Source organism: Scyliorhinus torazame, chromosome 1 (genome assembly GCF_047496885.1).
Source record: "Scyliorhinus torazame isolate Kashiwa2021f chromosome 1, sScyTor2.1, whole genome shotgun sequence".
Taxonomy (NCBI): domain Eukaryota; kingdom Metazoa; phylum Chordata; class Chondrichthyes; order Carcharhiniformes; family Scyliorhinidae; genus Scyliorhinus; species Scyliorhinus torazame.
The window spans coordinates 78155288-78180685 of NC_092707.1; the positions used below are offsets into that span (position 1 = coordinate 78155288).

The 25398-nt window shown below is 42.7% G+C and overlaps 1 protein-coding gene across 2 annotated transcripts in view; it reads left to right on the forward strand.

Annotated features, from left to right (window-relative positions):
• suds3 (SDS3 homolog, SIN3A corepressor complex component) overlaps positions 1 to 21642 on the forward strand; it is an 88490-nt gene extending 66848 nt beyond the window's left edge. For both annotated transcript variants that reach the window (XM_072496989.1, XM_072496981.1), the window contains 6 exons: positions 100 to 195; positions 4473 to 4534; positions 8008 to 8029; positions 8169 to 8274; positions 15206 to 15290; positions 19936 to 21642. In XM_072496989.1, the coding sequence (XP_072353090.1) occupies positions 100 to 195; positions 4473 to 4534; positions 8008 to 8029; positions 8169 to 8274; positions 15206 to 15290; positions 19936 to 20034 (470 nt within the window). In that variant the 3' untranslated portion in view covers positions 20035 to 21642. The remainder of the gene's footprint in view (positions 1 to 99; positions 196 to 4472; positions 4535 to 8007; positions 8030 to 8168; positions 8275 to 15205; positions 15291 to 19935) is intronic.
• The last annotated feature ends 3756 nt before the right edge of the window (positions 21643 to 25398 follow it).

Here is a 25398-nt window from a genome sequence, read left to right on the forward strand (position 1 = left end):
CCATGTATACTGTGCAAATTGGATTGCTTTACATTTGTTGTGCTGTAGATTAGTAGTTAGCTCTCAAAGCCAACCACATACATCTGTTTACTATTGCAGATTCAATGGAGGTTAAGCCAATTATGACCAGGAAGTTGAGGAGGAGACCTAATGATCCTGTTCCAATTCCAGACAAAAGAAGAAAACCCGCACCTGATATCCTTTTATTAAGTAAAGTACCAACTGGACTAATCGCTATTGGTTTGTTGTGAAATTAAGGATAGTTGGTATTTTCTAATTCTTATAAATGTGCTTGTTGCATCCTAAAATTCAAAGCTTCAACGTTTCCGTTTTTTGAAACCCGTTCTTTAAAATCTTTTTTAAAATCAAAGTTAAACAAATCAAAATGGCAAAGAATGCCAGAGCTATTTTTACATTTTTCTTTACATCAAATGCTTTTGAAAAACTGTTTAATACATAATTGGGTCCAAATCCTAATACCATCATGGTTTGAAAAATATTTGTGAATATTGTATTTCTGCTGGGATGAAAAGCAAATGATAAATTTTAAAGTATAGTTGCTTTGCTGATTGTGGTCAACCCACTGCAAAGCAAGGTTTGAAAAATTTTAAGTTTCTATTAAAAAGCCCTATCATGCATTATTTGTTGGATCAGAGTAACCTTTTAAAATTTGTTAATCATGACTTATAAATAATTATCTTTATCATTGTCACAATAAGGCTTACATGTGAAAATCCCCTAGTTGTCACACTCTGGCGCCTGTCCGGGTACACAGAGGGAGATTTGAGAATGTCCAATTCACCTAACAGCATATCTTTTGGGACTTGTGGGAGGAAACCGGAGCACCCGGAGGAAACCCATGCAGACTCCGCACAGACAGTGACCCAAGCGGGAATCGAACCCGGGACCCTGGGACTGTGAAGCAACAGTGCTAACCACTGTGCTACCGTGCACTAAAGGATAGAAAATGGAATTGACCTACATTTAACCCGTTATTTTTAGGATAAACTTTCAGGTGCATTAATCCAAACCACAATCTCTCTTTTGTGGCCTCTTGTGTAATAAAGAATTGGTCCTGGCTCAATCCTGGTGCAACCCATCTGACCTGCCCATCTCCCCCAGAACTAATCCCAATGGCCCAAGAATCTTATGCCTTCCCCCCTGAATCATCCCTCCAGCCACATATGAATCTCTCTCATCTCTCTCTCCTCTCTCTCTCCCTCTCCCTAACTATTGAATCTCCAATCACTATTTCTTTTGCAGTCTTCGTGCCAGCTGTGGTGCCATGGACTTGGCTCTAGCTGCACTCCGAACTGAACACGGGTTGGAGAGTGCGTTGCACTCAGGGGCTTCTTGCACTCTATTTCTTCTTAAACTATCTATTTCTTTTTGACTACTTGCTGTCACCCATTCCCTCTCTCCCTACATACTCTCGACGTGGGCTGACCACATCTATGAATGTACTACCCACAAAACTCTCAACGTTGTGGGTATGTTGCCGCGAAGCCAGTCGATACTCAAGCTCTGAAACCGGAGCTCATTTATCTGCAGCTGATGACACTACCTGCGCATGCAGCTATCCAAGACACAGGAAACGTCCTTGAATTGCCACATGGAACAGGGTGTGCACTCAAGGCATTGGAGTGGCCTTCCGTTTCTCCATCTAGGTTCACCACTTGAGTATATAAAAATTCACCAATTATTTATTTCTCCTCTTCTGCTGTCACCAAATATAGGGATGTTAATTGAAATGTGTTACTTAATCTGTATTATCAAAAAAAAGAACATTTTAGTTTCCCAGTTCTTTAGATTAGCTTCTTAACTTTGGAGGAAAGGAAACAAAGCTACAATACTCACCAGCCAACTAACTATTAGATTTATGGTAATGTCACACTTGTTTTTGTTCTCGTTCACAATTCGGTAATTCTGCTTCACACTCCTCCCGGTCTGCCTCTCTCTGATACTGACCTGCTTCATACTCCTGGTGTGTTTCCTTGTGATACTGATCTGTTTCATACTCCTCCTGGTCTGCTTCACTGTGATACTGACCTGCTTCACACTCCTCTCGGTCTGCTTCACAGTGGTCCTGCCCTGCTGCGCACTTCTCTTGGTTTGTATTGAAAAAGTATCTTTAATATTTCAGAGTGTAGGGCAGCGCGGTGGCGCAGTGGTTAGCATTGCTGCCTCACGGCAAGACCCGGCTCTGGGTCACTGTCCGTGCGGAGCTTGCACATTCTCCCTGTGTTTGCGTATGTTTCACCCTCACGCTAAATTGCCCCTTAATTGGAAAAAATTAATTGGGTGCACTAAATTTATATCAAAATAATATTTCAGTGTGTTCTTAAAACATAAAATGGATAAGAATGCCTTGATATGAGTTTGCTGAAACCAAGATCTCAATAATATTACGATCCGCATAGAGACTGATAACTTTTGAAAAGAAATTTGAACTCCCAGTGAATGACTGAAGGAGTCACATGACAATATTTTAAAAGTTTTAAAACGTTTTTCCTGTAAGAAATAAACTCAAAGCAACATTACCTAAACACAATTTCAGTAGGCAACTCATACTCTAAATTACCAACAAGATTCCCCCATTTCACAACAACCGAAACCCCGCTGCCAGGGTATACTTTACTTTGCTCGTTAAGTGGACACTTCATTCTCCAGGAACCAGTCCCCCAAGTGTAGATAACTGGTCAACTTCAAAACTTCCCGGAAAGAATTACCAAAATGCTCAGAGTCTGCTCAGCCAATTACTGACTTGTTTCTCCACGCATTGGTTGCTGATAGGCAGCCACTGGTGAGTGTTTCAGCAGACAAGCACGGTGAAACCAGCATGTGAGTGGACGAGCAAAATGCCATCGGTTACTGGGTAAATTTTTCATATCAGTTTATGGCTGGGGAGCTTAGAGTGGAATAGCAAGTTCAGTGAGACTGGGTAGGAACTGCTGGCAAATATACTTGCACCAGCATGCGGTTGAGGTAGAGAGTGAGTGAGAGAGTGTGTGCATGCGCTCAGAGCTTGGAGGGGAGGAATTGGGGGTGCGGGTGGTGTGTGTGTCTCAAGTTTGCTGTACTTTTGCGCAGCAATTCTTCCCTTAAAATCCCAACTTTAAAAAAAAAAAATTATCTTTATTGCCATGTCAAATCTTATCTTTCCGAAATTTCCTCTTTGGCCTCTTGAACTTTGGCCTCTAGGGGCTGGTTTAGCACAAGGCTGAATCACTGGCTTTGAAAGCAGACCAAGGCAGGCCAGCAGCATGGTTAAATTCCCGTACCAGCCTCCCCGAACAGGTGCCGGAATGTGACGACGAGGGGCTTTTCACAGTAACTTCATTTGAAGCCTACTTGTGACAATAAGTGATTTTCATTTAATTTCATTTCATTGAGTGAGAAAAATATGCAAGTTGTCCCATCCCGAACAAGGAGGTTGGACAAGCCTGGTTTAAAATAATAATCTTTATTAGTGTCACAAGTTGGCTTAAATTAACACTGCAATGAGGTTACTGTGAAAATCCCCTAGTCACCACACTCCAGCGCCTGTTCGGGTACACTGAGGGAGAATTCAGAATGACCAATTCATCTAACAAGCACGTCTTTCGTGACTTGTGGGCGGAAACTGGAGCACCCGAAGGAACCCACGCAGACACCGGGAGAATGTGCAGACTCCGCATGGAAAATGACTCGAGCCAGGAATCGAACCCGGGTCCCTGGTATAACCACATACAAACCTGGCAGTACTGACCACCTCTCTGGAACCGGGAACTCACAGTCTAGCCACCTTATGACTGGCTAAAACAGAGGAGGGCTGTGAATTATGTCTAGTGACTGGACAAGTGGAAAAAATAACACTTAAGAAGGAATTGGAATAGAATCGTAATAGTACCGAAGGTGGCTATTTGGCACATCCCGTCCCTACTGGCTTCTCACAACAATTGAATGTCCAAGAGCATTTACTGTCAACAAAGTACTTTTTTTTGAAGTTGTCATTATTGAAATTTAGGAAGCTTGGCAGCTGATTTGCATACAGCAAACTCCCACTAAAAGCAAAGTGATACACAGCAGATAATCTATTTTTGTGATGGTGATTGAGGGGTAAATATTGTCAGGACACTGAATATCGCCCTTGCTCTTCAAAATCATGCCATGGAATCTGTCTCAGCTGAGGTAGGAGCCAGGGCCTCAATTTAATGTCTCACTTGAAAGACAGCACCTTTGACAGTGTAGCACTTCCTCAATACTGCTCTGGAATATCAACCTAAATTGTTGTTCCTAAGTTTTGGAATGGGGTTTAAGCCCAAAGCTCAGAAGTGAACATTCTACCTACTGATTCAGAGCCCACATGAAAGAAAACAAAACTAATTATATTACTTCAAATGATCACAGAGTATCTTTTAAATTTGTTCTATTGCAATATATTAATCAAAGGCTGAGGAAGCATCTTTTGTGTTCTCCTTAACCAACAATACCGCAGTTAAATTATTTGTTAACAGATGAACAGATTATGGAGGATCTACGAACTCTCAACAAGGTGATTTACTGGGCGCATTGGAAATAAAGGGACTAAAAGATTAGGTTTCACTTTTTCCTAATAAAAGATTGTTAGGTGCATAGGACATTTTCCTATAATGTGCTGTTCACATAATGTGCTGCTTGATGGAATCTATATAAACTCTGAAAGAGAGTTAGGCCTATTACATTAACGTGTAAAACTATGCAAAGTAGAAAAGATATAAGAAAGAAGTGTTTGTAAACTATATTTTAAAAAATGTGCTTGTTCTATTCTTACCGCCATGAATACTTGTATACAAGCTGGCCTGTGTATAAGATGATCCTTTCACCTTCCAATGATAAACGTCTTCCTTAGTAGGCAAGGGCCAATGTTCTAGGCACCAGGTAGTGGTCAAGTTATACACGATTCTCTTTGTACTGATGGTTGATCATGATTTTATTTTTAAACCATGGTGACTCTGCCTGATCCCAGTATGATTTTCTAAGTATCCTCCTATAACTCTTAATAATGAATTGTAGCACTTCCCCTGTGACAGATGTCTGGAATTCGCTGCCCAAGATGGTGGTGGAGGCAGAGACCCGAAACTCTTAAAATTTTTTTTAAAAAAAAAAAGTACTTGGAACTGTACCTTAAGTGCTCTCTGCTGCAGGGTTATGCACCGGGTGCATGAAGGTGGGATTAGAAACGGCACCCCTGTGTCCTTGGGCTGGCATGGACAAGATGGGCCAAACAGCCTCCTGTGCTGCAAAGCTTCTGTGATTCTACGATAGACTAACTGGCCTATAGTTTCCTGCTTTCTGCTTCCCTTCTTTCTTGAATAAGGGTGTTATATTTGCTATTTTCTAAGCTGCTGGAACTCTACCAGAATCTATGGAACCTTAAGAGGATTATAACGAATGCCTCTACTATCCCTGCAGCCATTTATTTTCAGACCCTAATATGCTGGGCATCAGGTCCTGAAACTATTTAGTTTCAATAGTTCTTCTAGTACCGTTTCCTTGATTGTTTTTAAGTTCTTCCCTCCCTTTCACCTGTTGATTTTAAGTAACTTTGGAAAGTTTTTAATGTCTTCTGAAGACAGATGCAAAATACCTGTTCAATGCTTAGTTATTTCCATGTTTTCCATTATTAATTCCCCAGGTTCTCCCAGCACTCACTTTAATTACTCTTTTCTTTTCAAATACTTGTAGAAACTTTAATTATCTGTTTTAATATTTCTAGCTGGCTTTCTCGCTCACAAATGTTTTATTTTTTTTGTTGGTCCTTATTTGCTGTTTTTAAGAATCTGTCCCGTCTTCTGAACCTATCACTAATCTCCACAGAATTGTGGTGTATTTTTTCTTCCTGCCGTACTCTGGTAATCATTCCCTGAATTGCTATCCTCTATTATCCTGTTTTCTGTTAATTTATCATATCTTCCTGGGCGACACGTTGGCGCAGTGGTTAGTACTGCTGTCTCGCGACGCCAAGGACCCGAGTTCGATCTCAACCCAGGTCACTGTCCATGTGGAGTTTGCACATTCACACCATGTCTGCATGGGCCTCACCCCCACAACCCAAAGATGTGCAGGGTAGGTGGATTGGCCACGCTAAATTGTCCCTTAATTGGAAAAAAATGAATTGGGTACTCCAAATTTATTTTTAAAAAATTTATCATATCTCACTTCACATCCCTTCCCCCACTATTTAGTTTCAAGCCCTCCTAATCCATAGTTACACGGTTTGCCAGAACATTGGTCTCAGACAGTTCAGCTGAAGACTGTCCCAATGGCATAGTTCTCACTTTCCCCCGCACCTGTGCCAATGCCCTATGAATTGAAACCCATTTCTCCCACACCAGTCTTTGAGCCACATGTTCAACTCCCTAATCTTATTTTCCCTATGCCAATGAGCTTGTGGCTCAGGTGACAAGCCAGGGATGATTACCTTTGAGGTTCTGCTTTTTAATTTGGTCTCTAGCTGCTCATATTCCCCAAGCAGAACTGCTTTCCTAGTCCTATGTATGCCGTTGGTATTTACGTGGACCACTGGATCCTCCCCTCCCACTGCAAGTTCCTGTTCCGTTCCACGCAGATATCCTGAACCTGAACCTGGCCCTGGGCAGGCAACACAGTCTTCTGGATTCTTGCCCTTGGCTACAGCGAACAGTGTCTATCTCACTGACTATACTATCCCAGCTACTATTACATTCTTAGTCATCTGGATTCTTGCCCTCGGCTACAGAGAATGGTGTCTATCTTCCTGACTATACTATACTACTATTACATTCTTCTTTACTTTCCCCATTTAAATAGCTTTCTGTACTACAGTGCCAAGGTCAGTTTGCTCATTCACCTTAATATAAAAGCAAATTACTGCTTTTGCTGGGGATCTGAAATTGGAGACAAAGTGATGGAAAAACTCGAGGTCTGGCAGCATCTGTGGAGAGAGGAACAAAATTAACATTTCAAACCCAATATGACACTTCTTCAGAACTGAGTTCCCAGTTTCAACCAAGACTCACATTGGACTTGAAATGTTAACTCTGTTTCTGTCTCCACAGATGCTACTCGACATTAGTTTTTCTAGCATTTTCTATTTTCATATCGCTCACACATCTTGCAGTCCATGCCCTCATCCATACAAGCTGCAAGAACTTGATGCTGTTGGACAATTGCAAGGACTTATCCTCCGCCACCGTGTACCTGTGCAGTCACAGCCCCGTGTCCTTCATCACTGACCATATCAGAAGACCCTAACTTAAGGGGTCTGACTGCCTTCTTGAACAAAGTGTCCAGGTAACTTTTCTCCCCTCCCTGATCCATTTTAGTGTATGCAACTCAGATTCCAGCACATTAACTCTGAGCTGACATTCCTCAAGCTGCAGACACTTACTGGAGATGTGTTTGCTGTGGATCACACTGGCATCCATGAGCTCCACATACTGCCGGCACGACACATCATCTGCCCTGCTATCTAATTAATTTATTTTTGATCAATTTAGAAATGATAAACACTACTGCTAAGAAGCTTTAATATTGCCAGTAAACCGTACTACAAATTAAACCTTCCAATTGCTAATATATTTCCAGAGTTTTGGTAGAGAGTTGAAAGAAATACTCACCAACCAATCTCTTTCCTGTTTCATTGTGATGCCGCACTTTGTATTTTCCCAGAGTGCGGTCAGTCCTCAGGCTGGCCTAGCTATTTTAAAATGAAATCTCCACCTCTCCTAAGATGAAGTCTCCGCCATTTTCCACGTTCTTTTAAAAATAAATTGGTTTAGCTGAAATACAATGTTTAATTAGCAAGATATTTTTAATATTTTAACTAGTTAACAATTTTGTTTGATCAGTGGTTAACGATTACTCATGAGTAAGCCATACACCCCTGAAGCAGTGACATAAATTTTATATTCATGTTCCCACTTGTTAATTGTTTAAGGTGACAGGGGTCTGCAGAAGTTTAATTCTAAAGGGGAGTAATTTTTTTTTTCTTCTCATTCCCTGCAGCTCAAATCTCCAAAAAGGCCAGGTAGATATGCTTTTTATAACCATTTCCCACATTGTTCCAAAACCATTCTTTCTAAAATAATCCTACCAAGAGAAAACAAGAGAATGTGAATAGTTGATGCAGTCTGCACTGTAACCATATGCATATTTTATTTGGGCAGCATCTCCATCTTCTCCTGAGCACCTTCCCAGCACGCCGGCTGAATCACCAGCACAGAGATATGAAGCACGAATAGAAGATGGAAAGTTGTATTATGATAAGAGATGGTGAGTTAGGAATTTTTATTTATCATCACTTGCTGCTGTGGCTATAATTCACCATAATAATTGGTCGCTTGATTGACAGACACCATTCTTGACATTTTACAATTTTTAATTTGTGATATAAACCTGGGGTCCTTTGGTCAGTGATTCTGAACATGCCAAATAAATACCAAATACATATCTTTGTCCCACCACTGGACTATAAAAATCTCTATTTTTAAAATTTTGGAAGATCATACACATATCCAAGTGTTCTGTGTTAATTCCTATAAAGTCTTAACCTTATTTCTTTAAATTGTCTGATGCTTTGGGTAATGCTTTCTGTACGTAAACCTAAAAGGCCACTAGATGGTGGTAGAAACCCGGTATTTCTAAATTTTCATCTGAGCATCTTTAGCCACTGTCCGTTAAGATTCTTTGAAACAATCACCCGATTACCCTTGTTTTCTACAGGAAAATTTATCACGTGTGCATCATTCTGCAAATGCATGCTTCAGTGATCAAATGTTAAAATTATCCTGTCCAGTTTTATATGAAAGTTTAAAAATACTAATGGGGAATTATTAAAGCATCAATATAGGAATAAAGCAACTGTTTTAAGGGTGAGATTCATGACATAGGGGTTATGTTATTGGTTGACTAAACAGGAAGTTGTCCTAAAGATATGTAAATGGTGTGGAGAGAAGACATGAGCCATCCTGCCACATTCCCTCCATAAATGAAACAAAAAGTAAATATTTTCTGTTCCATCTGCCATAATTCATTTTCTTGTTCGAACATCAGTATACTGTGTACTATACTGCTAAAATTCTCTTCTTTCCCTAAAAATAATTAGATGCCTGTACCTTTGGTGCATTGTGACCTTTTTAGACAAGTACTCAAGGTTATTTATCCAAATCACCATGAATTGATTTCACTGTCTATTTTACATTGTCCTTGAACATTTTGGATGTGACTTTTCACTCTCCCTGCAGCCGCTCTTGCGGCGGCGGAGGCGACCTGTAATTGGCTGGCGGGTTTTCCCGTTGTTCGCTCCCTCTGCTACTTGGGAACTCGTGGGGTGGGGGTCACCGTCGGAAGGACTGGAAGATCCTGCTAGCTAGAAGATTTTGGCCTTTATTTATTCGATTAGAAAATTAGCATCCTAGTACATTCTATTATTTACAGCACAGAGGGAGGCCATTCGGTCCATCGTGTCTGCACCAGCTCCCAAAAGAGCTACCTAGCTAGTCCCATTCCCCAGCCGTATCTCCATCGTGCTCTAAATTATTCACTTTAATATATATCCAGCTCTCTTTTGAAACGTCCTATAGAATCCATCTCCACCACTTTCCCAGGCAGCCCATTCCAATGCCCAACAACTGAGTAAAGAGGTTTATCCTTATCTCACTCCTAGCTTTCTTGCTGCCACCTTGAAATTGTCAGCCTTCGTCACTGACATATTAACTCGTGGAAACCTAATATCCTTCTTTACCGTGTCAAAATTATTCATAATTTCGAACACCTCAATAAGGTCATGCTAGCACATTGTTGCTTCACAACGCCAGGGATCTGGGTTCAATTTCCGGCTTGGTCACTGTCTGTGCGGAGTCTGCACGTTCTCCCCGTGTCTGTGTGGGTTTCCTCCAGGTGCTCCAGTTTCCTCCCACAGATCAAAAATGTGCAGGTTAGGTGGATTGGCCATGCAAAATTGCCCTTGGTGTCCAAAAAGGTTAGGTGGGGTTAGGGTGGCAGCGTGGGCTTAAGTGAGGTGCTCTTTCCAAGGGCTGGTGCAGACTCGATGGGCCAAATGAACCCCATCACTGTAAATTCTATGAAGGTCTCCTCTTGATCATCTTTGCTCCAAGAACAAGCCCAATGTTTCCAATCTTTCCTTGTATCTCAAATTCCTCATTCCTGGTGTAATTCTAATACATCTCCTCTGCACTCTCTCCAGGGCTTTAACATCCATCCTTAAATAAGATGCCCAGAACTGAACACAATACTCCAAATGTGGTCTGACCCAATGATTTGTAGAGGTGTAACATCACTTCTTTGCTTTTATACTCTATCCCTCTATTTATAAACCCGAGAATCCTCCGAGAATCTTCTTAACAACTGTTTCAACTTGCCTGCCCACCTTCAGAGAATTATGCACTTGAACCCTGGGGTACCTCTGCTCCTGCACTCTCCTCAAAGTAGCACCATAGCCTATATTGTCTCCATGTTTCTTCTATGAAAATGCATTCCCTTGTTACATTGAAGTTCATCTGCCAGGAGTCTGCCCATTTGACCAACTTGTCAATATCCCTATGAAGACGCTCAGCGTCATCCTCCACTATTCTCCCTAGCTTAGTATCATCTGCAAATTTGGAGATTTTGCCCTCAACACCCACTTCTAAGTAATTTATATAAATCAGAAAAAGCAAGTGTCCCAACACTGAGTCCTGGGGAACACCAGTTTCAACTCGTCTCCAGTCTGATAAATGCCCATCTATACCTACCTACCCTCTGTTCCTATCTCTTAACCAACTTATAATCCATGCTGCCAATGGCCCATCAATCCCAAACATTTTTAATTTGCTAACTAACCTGTGATATGGCATCATGTCAAATGCTTTCTGAAGTCCAAATATACAACATACACAACACTACCTTCATCCACTCACTGCCTGTCACCTCGTCAAAGAACTCTATTAAATTTGTCAGACATAACTTCCCTTGACAAATCCATGTTGACTGTCTAATATTAAACTTATTTTCCTCTAAATGTATATTTATCTCATCCCGTATTATGGCCTCCCATCGGTTTTCACACTATTGATGTCACACTATCCTTATGGACTATGGCGGGGCGTAGATTGAGGGCTCTCTAAATTGCTACCCTCGGACTCTCATCAGTTCTCGCTGACTGATGCACTTTCATAGATTAAGTGGTTTTATCTGATTGCAGAATTTTCAAATCGCAATGCTGGGACTTGTCAGAAGTATGTGTGCTAACATTGTAGATAGTGGGTTATTTCAGAGTTCAAAATTTCCCAGGAGCGCAGCCTTGCAGGTAAATGGAACCATTATGCTTGTCAGGCAAATTCTTCCATTCGTTTGGATGCTGACTAACTCATGAAGTCCCAAACTAAGCAAACATTCTCTTGATATAATACGCTAACTTTGCTTTCGCAATTAAAGCTAAGCAACTTTAAATGCTCCAAAATAATACTGACTTAGTTAATGAGTAGATATGATAAACAGATGTGCCAGGTACATTGAGCCACCTGTGTACACATGCAGCTGTTTGGAAACCTTTTGAGCCCACTCTCATTCTGTCGGTAGTCGACAAGTTGTAACTCCACTCCTTTTCCAGTTGGGGGCAGCAAATGACTTTTCCTTTCTTTAATCTGTATTCCTCAACTTCCTCATACTGAATCGGATGTCTTAAGATTTGGGCATATTTTCTGCATTTTTCAAGTTTTTCTGTAAAATGGTAGTTTTAATATCAGACCTTTAATGATAAAGGTGCTGATTTACTTTAATTTGGATCTCCATGTAAAAAAACAACACGTGAGGTAGCTCACTTATGACATAGAACCCTTTTCCTGCCCATGCATGTAAACCTTTCCCCTTAGACTAGCCAGCAGGCCTGCATCTTTCACTAATTTCCTTCACCAACTTTGCTTTTTTCTGCAGTTCTGTTTGTGGGATTCTGACTTTCTGTCCATCTCTGCTTTGGCGCCCTTGAGTAGCTTCCTTGTATTGTGGCTGGATACCTAAGTCACTATGACGTTGGAGAGCTTCATTAAAGAAAATTGAACTGTTTGGGCAAAATTGAATTCCGATGAGAAGATGCAAAATAAATTAATGTTACAGGCATAACATTGTTCCAGTCGAGTAGCTTTATTACTGGAACATTTTTTCAGTACCATGATGAGCAAATGGAATATTTGCAAGATGGCTGACATAGGGAGATAGTGATTTTCTTGGATACACAAGCAGTCCAACGGTTAATTGTTAATGCTCTGTAAGGTGAGGCAAAGTTATCTGCTGATGGTTGGAAGTAAAACCAAGGACCAGATGTAGGTTATGGAGCTTCTCGAGCCTGAATTAGATCATGACTGATCTGTACCTCAACTCCATTTATCTGCCGTTGATCTGCATCCCTTGGTAACCTTGCCAGATAACAATGTTCTCAGTCTTGAAATTTGACCCTGTATCCACAGCTTTTTGAGAGTGAGAATTTCACATCTCCATTACTGTATGAAAAGTAATTCCTTGTTTCACTCCACAGTTGTCTTGTTCTAATTTTTAAGGTTGTTACCTCTAGTTCTGGATTCCCCCATCACAGGAGGAAGCTTCTCCATCTTTCCTTTATTGTATACTTTTTAAAAGCTCATTACCTCACCCTATAACTGTCTAACCTCTGAGAAATGCAACCCAATTTTCACAGAATCACAGAAAAATACAGTGGAAAAAAACCCACCGAGTCTGCACCGTCACTTGATCTGCCAATCCTAATCCCATTTGCAGCATTTGGGCCATAGCCTCGGATGTTAAGTCGTGCCAAGTGCTCATCCGGGTACTTTTTTAAGGATGTGAGGCAACCCACCTCTACCACCCTCCCAGGCATTGCATTCCAGACTGTCACCTCCCTCTAGGTAAAAACGTTTCCCTCATCCCCCCTGAACCTCCTGCCCCTCGCCTTGAACTTGTGTCCCCTCGTACTAAGGGGAACAGCTGTTCCCTATCCAGCCTGTCCATGCCCCTCAATCTTGTGCACCTCAATCAGGTCGCCCCTCATTCTTCTCTGCTCCTGCGAAAACAACTCAATCCTATCCATCTTCTCTTCATAACTTAAATGTTCCAACCTAGGCGACATCCTCGTGAAACGCCTTTGCACTGATCAGTGCAATCACGTCCTTCCTATAATGTGGTCACCAGAATTGCACACAGTACTCCAGCTGTGGCCTCACCAATGTTCTCTAACTCCAATATGACTTCCTTGCTTTTGCAATCTCCGCCACGATTGATAAAGGCAAGTGTACCATATGCTTTTTTCACCACCCTATAAGCCTGCCCTTCTGCCTTCAGAGATCTATTTACAAACATGCCAATTTTATGGAACTTTAAATTCTAGCATAATTTTGGTATCTATTCCAAGGTCATTATATCAACCCTGAGGTACATCATCCAGACCCGAGTTCAGCACCAAGTATGAGATCTGACCAAGGCTTGTACAAATGAAGCATCTTGTTATTAGTTCCCTCCAAACAATCCTTATCAGCTTAATAATCCATGTTAATTAATTCTAGATTTTTAAATGAGAGTCTTCCACATTTCAATATATTTCTTCAAAAATAGCACTATATAGATTTGATTTGGGTTTTGTTTTTCAAGTCACAGAAGTTCCACATATGTACGCTGCTTTAAGGCATTGATTGAGAATTTAGACAACGGATGTTCCAAATATCAAGAGCCCCAAACTAACAAATTTGTTTGAATACTTGCTATGAGTCAGACTTGTGTCATACACTGTTTATTAGAGCGGTATTGTTACCAGTAAGTCACTGCACAGTATGAAAACAAAACCCAAGGTTTTGAAGCATTTGGTGATGTACAAGGCTATTGTTGATCATTATACATTGCCCTTTGAATTTCCACTGATGAAATTTGTAGCGAGAAATGTAAGGCAGTCTTGAGAACCTTGGCATCCCTGTATCATTGTATGAAATTGAATGATATTTGACCTTGAATAGAACTCGTTTCACAAAGATTGGGTAGGGGAAGGGGGGGGGGGGGAATGGTGGAGAGAAATATATGCGAGCACATCTGTTTCAGTGTTGCTAATGTTCCAATGAACCATATCAAGTAGTGGGTCGAAGGCAGGCTCATTCTTAATTTCACCTACATCACAGGAACAAGATAAAGTTCGTGAGCCAGTCTAGTTTTCATTCAGCTGGAGACTGGCAATGACTTAATTCTAAGGGTTTTACTCACCTTTTGACCGTGTATGTGGAGGTGGGAATGTGGAGGGATCTGAATGGTAGAACTGTCTTTAGATGGAGACCCAAGTACTTCTGGTCTATATCTGGCTTAGAGCCCCTGAGTAGCTTCTTTGTATTGGATATCTAAGTCATGATTCTATGATGATGTGCTACTCCCCACTTTGTACAGCATTGAGACATTCTTTATTGGTCCCTCTCATCTTTTCTTCACTATTGATTGTGGAAACTAACCTATCAATGCATGTACTCCATTAATGGGGTTGTAATAGCAAAGGATGAAATTCACAGGGACCTAATAGTCTTAAACTATTAATTCATTCCTGAATTTTATTATTCCCAGAAATGTAAAATGTAAAAACACAACTTACCAAGACACTGACAGGGGCTGAGGCAGGTACTTCCCATAATTGTTTACTTTTAAATATGGTCCCCAATAAATTGTACCATTTGTGTGAAGGATGATTAATTTTGGTTATTACTTTTGTTCAACTAGATCATGTAGGATACTAGACTGACATCAGTTTCTGCAACCAAACATGCAAAAGAAGGAGCCTTGTATTTGGATATCTTTTCATGTCTCAGGATTACCTTAAAGAGCTTCACAACTAATTGAATGTTTTGAAGTGCAGTTACTGTTGTCATACAGGCATACAAGCAGCAATGTGTTGAATAATTAGTTCATTTGATTTTTATGGTAGTTGAGGGTAAACGTTGATGAGAGAGAGCAAATCCTCACTGTTCTTCTTTGAATAACGTTCTCCAACTGTTAATATTGACCTGAGCAAACAGAATAGACAAATAAAGTATTTGATTTCACATCTCATCCAAAGGGATAATAATAATGTAGCACTTTCTTAGTAGTAATGAGTTCAGGCCCGGGAGTGGGGCTTGAAAAATAATATTTCAGTGAAACGTGATAATTTGAGGTATGCTTAAAAATGTTACTGTTCCTTCTATAGGTATCACAAAAGTCAGGCTATTTATCTGGAATCCAAGGATAATACGAAGATCAGCTGTGTAATTAGCTCAGTTGGAACAAATGAGGTACTATGTCTTCTGACCAGTGTGCCACGATGTTTTAACATTCTGACAGATATTTAAATTTTTGTATTTTCTCTTTAAAGCCTGATCTGATAACTTAAACATTCACTCTCTCCACCACCAACACACAATGGCAGCATTGTGTACCATACACCAGTTGCACTGCAGCAGCTCATCAAGGCACCTTCGGCAACACCTTCCAAACTGTGACCTCTACCACCTAGAAGGACAAGGGCAGCAGATGCATGGGCACTCCACCAACTGCAAGTTCCTTCCAAGCCACGCACCATCCTGACTTGGAACTATATTGCCGTTCCATCACTGTCACTGGATCAAAATCCTGGAACTCCTTCCCTAACAGCACTGTGGGTGTATCTGCAGCAGATGGTTTATAGTTGTTCAAGAAGACAGCTCACCGACATCTTCTCAAGGGCAATTAGGAATGGGTAACAAATGCTGTCTTAGCCAGCAACGCCCTCATCCCGGGAAAGATTTTTTAAAAAATCAGTGATTTAAATTAGGAAAACAAATCTTTAATCTCGTTATGCACTTTTAATCCACTAAAATGATAAATAATTACATCAATGTTAGTGTCAAAACTCAATAACATTAGATGATTTCTTTATGTGGTCAGTGATCACGAGTAATAGGGGAATGGGACTTGCTGCTAGTTAAGACAAGGCCAGCTAGGTCTGGATGACCTTGAGTGTTCAGAGGACAGAATGTAGGAGACGTGTCGCAAGTGTGGTAGAATAGTTGAGTCTAGTGCAAACAAAGACATGATTGAGGGTTTCAGCAGCAGATGAGGAGTGATGTGGACATAGTTTGGCAATGTTACAGAGATAGAAATAAATAAGCTGCCTTCGTCATGGAAAGAATATGTGATTGATGACTCATCTTGGAATCAAATGTGACACCAAGGTTGAAAGCTGACTGGATTAATCGGAGTGTTGCCAGGGAAAAGGCTGGAGTTGGTAGTCAGGGACCGGAGTATGAATCAGAGACTGAAAATAATGGCTTCAGTCTTCCTAATATTTAATTTGAGGAACTATCTATTCATTCAGTACTGGATGTTGGATGAGCTGTCTGATAATTTTGCAACAGTGGAGGAGTCAAGAGTGATGGTAGTGAGGTAGACCTGGATGACATCAGTACACATAAGAAAATGAATGCTGTGCCATCGGATGATGTCACTGAGGTGCAGCATGTAGATAAGAAATAGGGACCAAGAATAGATCTTTGGGAAACACCAGAGGTAATGGTGCTGGAGCAGGAAGGAATGCCATTGCAAGTAATTTTAGCTCCAATTAGTTAGATAGGAATGGAACACCTCACCCAACTGGATGAGAGTGACTAAATGTTGGAAGAGGTTCAACCGTGCAAAAGGCTACAGACAGGTTTAGATGAACCAGACGAGGAAATTTTACCTTCATCACCCTCGCACCGGAATTCTGTTAATTAAACAAATCTGGATTAAAAAGCGAGTAACAGTAATGGCAACTATGAAGTGATTAGATTATTGGCAAAACCAACTGGTTCATAATGTTTTTCAGGTTAGGAAACCTGCGGTCCTTACTAAGTCTGGTCTCTTACTCCAGACCTGTATCAATGTAGTTGATTCTTAATTGCCCTGTGAAATGGCCTAGCAAATCACTGTCTCCTATTTGAGGACAATTAAAGGGGGGCAATAAATACTGGTCTTGCTCGTGATACCGCATCCCATGAATGATTAATATATAATAAAAAATGAGGCCTCATTTGCCCTCAAGTCACTACTAAAAACAGGTTAACTGGTCATTACCGCATCCATACTTTTGCAGCCTTGTTTTTGAAAATTGGCTGCATGTTTTCCTCCATCACAACAGTGACTAAATGATTTTGGGGAAGAAAGTTTCCATGAATAGACTATAGATGTTCTACAGACAATTAGCAGTTTGCTACAAAAGTCTGATGTCTGATCATTTAAATAGAACAAATTTAAATAATGCAGAAAATAAATAGCAATTAAATATTAAAGACTAATGCTTGCGTGTGGAATTGATGGGAGCAGTGTAAACCGGAGTGACAATAATATTCATCGCTTAGTAATTGAATGATACATTGGACAGATAACCAAAGTTCAGTTTTATGTTTCAGTCAATTAAGTATTATTTGTATGTTCTGGGTTTCTTGCATTCCTGGCAGTAGTACCTCTTCTAGATGTTCTGAAGCTGTCTGGCAATGAATGGAGTTCAGTTTTCTACTGTCAGCGAAATACCTTGGAACAAAGCACATTGCTTAGTAAAAACAAAAAATGGTTGAAACACTCAGCAGCTTATGGCAGCATCTGTGGAGAGAAACTGAGTTATCATTTCAAGTCTGTGATCTTTCTTCAGAGAACTGGGAAATGTTTGCGATGTAATAGATTCTCAGCAAGGGGTGGCCTCAGCGCCAAGGATCCGGATACGATTCCGGCCTTGGTGGCTGTGGAGTTTGCACGTTCTCCCTGTGTCTGCATGGGTTTCGTCCGGCTGCTCCAGTTTCATCCCACAGTCCAAAGATGTGCAGGTTAGGTGAATTGGCCATGCTAAATTTCCCCTTAGCGTCCAACGGTGTGCAGGTGAATTTACAGAGTTACAGGGATAGGGCAAGGGCCTGAATAGAGTACTCTTTCGGAGGGCCGGTGCAGACCCCATGTGCCGAATTGCCTCCTTCTGAATCTATTGATTCTATGGAAGGCCTGTGATAGTGAAAGTCCAGAGAGTAAGTCTTCCAGCACGGCAGGAAAAGTAACAAAGATGTGCCTCGAGCGGGTGTATTGCTGACTGAAGAAAGAAGGAAACAAAATGGAGCACAGGCTATGGTCTGAAGTTGTTGAACTCTATGTTGAGTCTGAAAGTCAAACCGTCTGTACGGTAATAATCAATAGATGAGGTTCTTAGCCTCAAGTTAATGGTGAGGCTCACTGTAGTAGTGCAGTTGGCTGAGGACATAAATGTTAGTGTTAGAGCAAGGTGAAGAATTAAAATAAATTGGAAAAGGTCATCAGCATTGCTTCAAATTTCCACCTTTCTCTTAGTTTCACACGGTCCACCCCTGACTCTCCTCGCCTTCCTTTACTTGTCAGCCTCCATTTCAAGGGATATTAACTTATATTCTTTATAAGCTCCCACAGCTACCTCAACTATGCTTCATTGCACCCTATAATTATTCCATTTCATTATCCAGTTTCTCCACTGTATCTGTTCTGATGTGATGCACCTTCCACAACTTTTTTTGATTCATTCAAGGGGCGTGGGCTTCGCTGGCTAGGTCAACATTCATTGCCCATCTCTTAATTGCTATTGAAAAAGTGATGGTGAGCCGCCGCCTTGAACCACTGCAGTCCATGTGGTGTAGGTACACCCACAGTGCTGCTGGGGAGGGAATCTGCTTCTGAGTTGTCTTTGTTTTCCTCAATTGAGGAATTCACCCCGCTTTTGGTTGAAATGGTCCTCGACCGTGTCTGCCCCATTTCCCGCACTTCTGCTCTCATTCCTTCCCCTACCTCCCAGAAACGCAATGGGATTTCCCTTGTCCCCTCCTTCCACCTCACCAGCTTCCATATTCAATGGGTCACTTTCTGCCACCTCAAGTCTGAAGATACACCAAACACATCTTGCCCTGCTGTCCCTTCTCCTTTCAGCATTCTGAAGGGATTGTTCCTTCCTTGGACCCACCCTGTTCCATTCCTTAGCCACCCCAACAGCCCGGCCCCTTCCCATGGCTTCCTTCCATGCAAATGCAGGAGATGTAAAACCTGCCCTTTTACCCTCCTCTCTCCACACTGTCCAAGGCCCCAAACCCCCCTTCCAGGTGAAGCAGTGATTTATATCTTTCAGTCCAGTCTTCTATATTCACTGTTCACAATGTGGTCTTCTCTACCCTGAGGATACCAACACCGATTGGGCAATCGCTTTCAGAACACATCTGTTCAGTCTATGAGCATTACCCTGAGTTTCTGGTGGCCAGTTGTTTTAATTCTTCACCTTGCTCTCACACTCATTTCTGTACTTGGCCAACAGAACTATTCCAGTAGATCTCAGTGTAAACTTGAGGAACAGCACCTCGTCTTTCGATTAGGCACTTTACAGCCTTCTGGACTCAACATTAAGCTCAACAGTTTCAGACCACAATCTGTGCTCCATTTTGTTTCCTTCGCATGTTTCCTTTTTTCTTCAGACAGCAGCACACCTGCTTTAGGCACATGTTTTGTTTCTTTGCCTTTTTTTCTCTTGCCCTATCACCGTTCCCTCTGGCCCTGGCAGACTCTTGTCATTCAGTCACACCTTTCTGCCTTTCACTCTATCCTTATGTCCTTGTCCCATCTTGATCAAAACCGATTAAATTTCTTCCTTTTCACAGTTCTGATGGAAGTTTAAACATTAACGCTGTTTCTCCCCACAGATGTTGCCATAACCTGCTGAGTGTTTCCAGAATTTTCTGTATTTATTTCAGATTTGCAGCATCCCAACATATTCTGCTTTTCTGTGTATGCTTAGTGTTTTGTGGTAGAAACTGTTTTAAGTTTTTAAAAACTCTTAACCTGGCAGACATTGAATTTTGGATGGAGTAACTATATTTGTCTCCTTCATAGTTATTGAACCAATTGTATTTTTGTTTCTCTTAGGTATGGGTGAGGAAGACAAGTGATAGCACAAAGATGCGTATATATTTGGGACAGCTACATAGAGGAGTATTCATTTTACGTAGGCGATCTGCTGCCTAGCACTCTTGCCAAAACAATTTGGAAACAGACCTTCCTGTTATCTCTGCTCAAGAGAGTGAATCCTCCCTGGTTTTTGTATGGAAATCTGTATTAATATGAGCAAACTTAGTGACAAACTGAGGAACATGTAATTTAAAGACTTTTCAATGTCAGTTCTGCTGATTGTGTATATTTTTAAGAATAAAATTCGCCTTTTCAAGGATTTTTCTTTACTTCCATCATCCTCCAAGATGAAGCTGACCATTCTCTATGGCTGGAAACTGCCCATTTGTGAAACGTTACATTTATTCCAGACAAGATGGAAAAAAAGCAGTTTTGCTTCATTGCTGGACAATCTGAGACAACTGAATCTGAACAATTCAGTCACTTTTTTTGCGAGGAATATGTTTTGTACATGCTGTTTATTTTGTAATAGAATACCATAGTCACTATTGGACACAGGCCAAAAACATGTATTTTTTTGTTTTTAAAAGTGTATTAAATAACCTTGTTTCTTTGAACAAATCAACTTGAGTTCATGTTTTAATAGTCTTTAACCTTTAATAAAACTGAAAATGGTGGTGGCAGCCTGTGATTATGGTTAACACTGGTTATGATCTACATCACAAAGTTCTACCCTTTTCCCTGAAAATAAGTGTTTTACAGCCTCTAATATTGGAGCAGAATCTAATCAAATGCTGCTCTAATTTTATGCTACTAACCTGATTGCCAGATTACAACTATATTTTGAAGTTGCCCCTAAAATCGGCCATGGTAAATGACAGATGATTCAATATTTTTAGAGCCCTCTCCACTTGGTTTGGCTTTCAAGAAAGGTTTGAAATATTTGAAGCATTTTGCTCCTGCAGAAACAACATTTGAGGGATATGATTAAATTAAAAATATACTCCTTTTGAAAGTAGTCACTGGTGACCCCAAAACTAGTAACAAATGCATTATCACTGTTTATATAACTGCGGTGCAAAAAGGGTCCTTTGGAGCTTTTGCTGTTGCCTCCACTTTCCTCACTATCATTTAATTCTGCAATTGAGTGTAGGTGTTATTGAGTTGGGAAAATTGAATTGTGGGCTTTAGAACTTATTTGCTATATAGACCTTATTTTGGGAAATAAAACCCACAGTAAAGTTAGATTTTGTTTTGGTTCAGTCTTTAGAAAGTCAATGAACTTGAAAGCATACTAGCTCTCTTACTTGGATAGTGTTGCTGCTAACTCTTTATCAAAAGCAAAATAACATTAAGTCTAAAATTATTTGAAATCCCCATGCAACAAGATATGGAAATTCAATTGATTACATGTCCAACAAAACTGGTTCTAGTTTGCTGGATGGATATCCTGAAAGCCCACAGTTAATTAGTGTGTTGCTCACATTGGGTTTTTTCGTCGATGTGATGCCTTCAATAAATGTCCATTTAGATTTTTGTTTTTATACAATGTTGGAGATTAGAATTGCTGTACGTGGCCCATGGTGATTTATTCAGTTACAGATGCAATTACTTGCAGATAATTGTGGAATATCGTGATACATCAGTATAATGAATAATACAATCAAGACTGCAACTGCGTTTTATTCATCTTTATAACTTGAAATAAAAAGTTTTTGCACTGCTTGTGTTATTTTCATCAATTTTTCATCATCTTTGAAGCACGTCCTTTGGCCTGTTCTTCAGGAGATTTGCTTTGGCAGTCGGGACACTGACATCTTAAGCATGTGGCCAGCCCAAGCCCAGCGGAGTTTTCGGATGATCATAGCCTAGATGCTGGTGCCCTTGGTTCCTTCAAGAACGCTGATGTTCATATGCCTGTCCTCCCAGCTGATGCAGAGAATCTGCCTCGGACGTTGATGGTACCTTGCCAGGGTCTTGAGGAGGGCACCCGATGGCCAGAGGAGGCCCAGAAAAGGAACCTGAGAAAGAAATACCAACGATCTAGAATTCAAGGACCGATGCACTCCTGGAAACACCTGCCATGTGTGTGGTTGAAGATGCGGCTCTAGGATCAGGCTCACCAACCCTGCAAGGGCACACAGCCCAAGATCAGATTAGGTGGACAATCGTACGAGTTAGGGAGTGATTGCCGAAGAAGATTTTTGATTAAAATAAAGGAATTTGGTCTTTATTTATGAAATGGTATATCAAACATGATGCCAGCTAGTCATAGAATAGAATCCCTACAGTGCAGAAGGAGGCCATTTGGCCCATTGAGTCAACACAGACCCCCTAAAGAGCACCCCACCTCAACCCAAACCCCATCTCAGTAACCTACCTCGGGTGAATTTACCTAACCTACACATCTTTGGACTGGGAGGAAGCTAGTTTTAGAGATGTTGTATTTTGTAGTCCTCATTGACATTTTGACTGATATTTTGTCAGGTAAAGGTGTCTCAAGTAATTGGTATATTGCTTATGAATCCCAAGCAATCTTACCACAATGTAATACAATAGTTTAAAAAAAAAAAAAAAATTTTTATTAAAGGTTTTCATAAAATATCAATAACAAAATGAGAAAAAAAAGAACCCAACAGGGTTAAGTACAAAACACAATCTAAAAAAGCAATCCCCTCCCCCACCCCCCCCTTACCTAAATAATAAATTAACATTAACACCCTGACTTTTTGACAACAGGTGTATACACCCCCTCAGACCCTTCCAGTGTAAATAAAAATAAAGTAAACCCCCCACCCCCTGAGCTGCTGCTGCCATTGACCAATGTCTAGCGTTCTGCCAGAAAGTCTAAGAACGGTTGCCACCGCCTAAAGAACCCTTGTACTGACCCTCTCAAGGCGAATTTCACCCTCTCCAATTTAATGAACCCTGCCATATCGCTGATCCAGGATTCCACGCTTGGGGGCCTCGTATCTTCCCACTGAAAGAGAATCCTTCGCCGGGTTACCAGGGACGCAAAGGCCAGAATTCCGGCCTCTTTCGCCTCCTGCACTCGCGGCTCCTCTGCCACCCCAAATATTGCGAGCCCCCAGCCCGGTTTGACCCTGAATCCTACCGCCCTCGACACCGTCCTCGCTATGCCCTTCCAAAATTCCTCCAGCGCTGGGCATGCCCAGAACATATGGGTGTGATTTGCTGGGCTCCCTGAGCACCTAACATACCTGTCCTCACCCCCAAAGAACCTGCTCATCCTTGTCCCGGCCATGTGTGCCCTGTGCAGCACCTTAAACTGTATGAGGCTGAGCCTCGCGCATGAAGTAGAAGAGTTCACCCTCCCTAGGACATCTGCCCACGCCCCCTCTTCGATCTCCTCTCCCAACTCCTCCTCCCACTTACCTTTCAACTCCACCGAGGCCTCCTCCTGCATCACCTGGTAAGTTTCCGAGATCTTCTCCCCCCCCCCCCCCCCCCCGCGAGAGCACCCTGTCCTGTACTGTGTGTGGCAGTAGCCGTGGGAATTCCACCACCTGCCGTCTGGCAAACGCCCTTACCTGTAAGTACCTGAAGGTGTTCCCCGGGGGGAGCCCGTACTTCTCCTCCAGCTCGCCCAAGCTCGCGAACTTCCCGTCCACAAACAGGTCCCCCAACTTTCGTATGTCTGCCCTGTGCCACCTGAAAACCCTCCACCTGTTCTTCCTGGGGCGAACCGGTGGTTCCCCCGTAATGGGGTCCACACCGAGGACCTAACTTTCCCCCCCCATGCCGCCTCCACTGCCCCCAAATTTTGAGGGCCGCCACCACCACCGGGCTCGTGGTATAGCTCCTTGGAGGGAGCGGCAGCGGTGCCGTTGCCAGCGCCCTCAGACTCGTACCCACACAGGACGCCATCTCCAGCCTCTTCCATGCAGCCCCCTCCACCTCCATCACCCACTTGAGCACCATTGTCGCATTGGCGGCCCAGTAGTACCCACAGAGGTTGGGCAGCGCCAGCCCCCCCCTATCTCTACTCCGTTCCAGGAACACCCTTCTCACCCTCGGAGTCCCTCGCGCCCACACAAACCCCATTATACTCCTGTTAACCCGCCTGAAAAAAGCCTTTGGGATAAACACGGGGAGGCACTGGAACAGGAACAAAAACCTTGGGAGCACCGTCATTTTGATTGCACCCTACCCGCCAGGGACAGCGGCAACGCGTCCCACCTCTTGAACTCCTCCTCCATTTGCTCCACCAGCCTTGTAAATTTAAGCCTATGCAGGGCCCCCCAGCTCCTGGCCACCTGGACCCCAAATATCTGAAACTCCTCTCCGCCCTTTTTAGTGGGAGCTCGCCAATCCCCCTCTCCTGGGCCCCCAGCTGAACTACGAACAGCTCGCTCTTCCCCATATTGAGCTTGTACCCCAAAAAGTCCCCAAATTCCCGAAGCATCCTCATTACCTCTGGCATTCCTCCCACCGGGTCCGCCACGTACTTCAGGTATGTGCAGGTCGACGCATTAAGCGACACCCTATGCTCCTCCCCACCCCATACCAACCCCCTCCAGTTCCTCGACTCTCTGAGTGCCATAGCCAGGGGTTCAATCGCCAGTGCGAAGAGCAGGGGGGACAGGGGACACACCTGTCTCGTCCCTCGGTGCAACCGAAAGTGCTCTGACCTCCTCCTATTTGTGGCCACACTCGCCATCGGGACCTCGTACAACAGCCTGACCCACCTGACAAACCCCTCCCCAAACCCGAACCTCTTCAGCACCTCCCACAGGTACCCCCACTCTACCCTATCGAAGGCTTTCTCAGCGTCCATCGCCACCACTATCTCCGCCTCTCCCTCCCTCGCCGGCATCATGATAACGTTCAAAAGCCTCCGCACATTCGCGTTCAACTGTCTCCCCTTCACAAACCCCGTCTGGTCTTCATGGATGATGTGCGGCACACAATCCTCAATCCTCGTGGCTAAGACCTTCGCCAGCACCTTGGCATCTACATTTAGCAAGGAAATCGGTCTGTAAGACCCACATTGCAGGGGATCCTTGTCCCGCTTCAGGATCAAGGAGATCAGTGCCCGGGACATCGTCGGGAGTAAAGCCCCCCCCCCCCCCCCTCCCTTGCCTCATTAAAGGTCCTAACGAACAGCGGGCCCAACAGGTCCATATATTTCTTATAAAACTCGACCGGGAAACCGTCCGGCCCCGGTGCCTTCCCCGCCTGCATGCTTCCTATCCCTTTGATCAGCTCCTCCAGCCCAATTGGGGCCCCCAGTCCCGCCACCAGTCCCTCTTCCACCTTTGGAAACCTCAATTGGTCCAGGAAACGGCCCATCCCTCCCTCCTCCCGTGGGGGCTCGGATCGGTACAATTCCTCGTAGAAGTCCCTGAAGACCCCATAGATGCCAACCCCACTCCGCACCACGCTCCCTCCCCTGTCCTTAACTCCCCCGATCTCCCTAGCTGCGTCCCGCTTCCGAAGCTGATGCGCCAGCATCCGGCT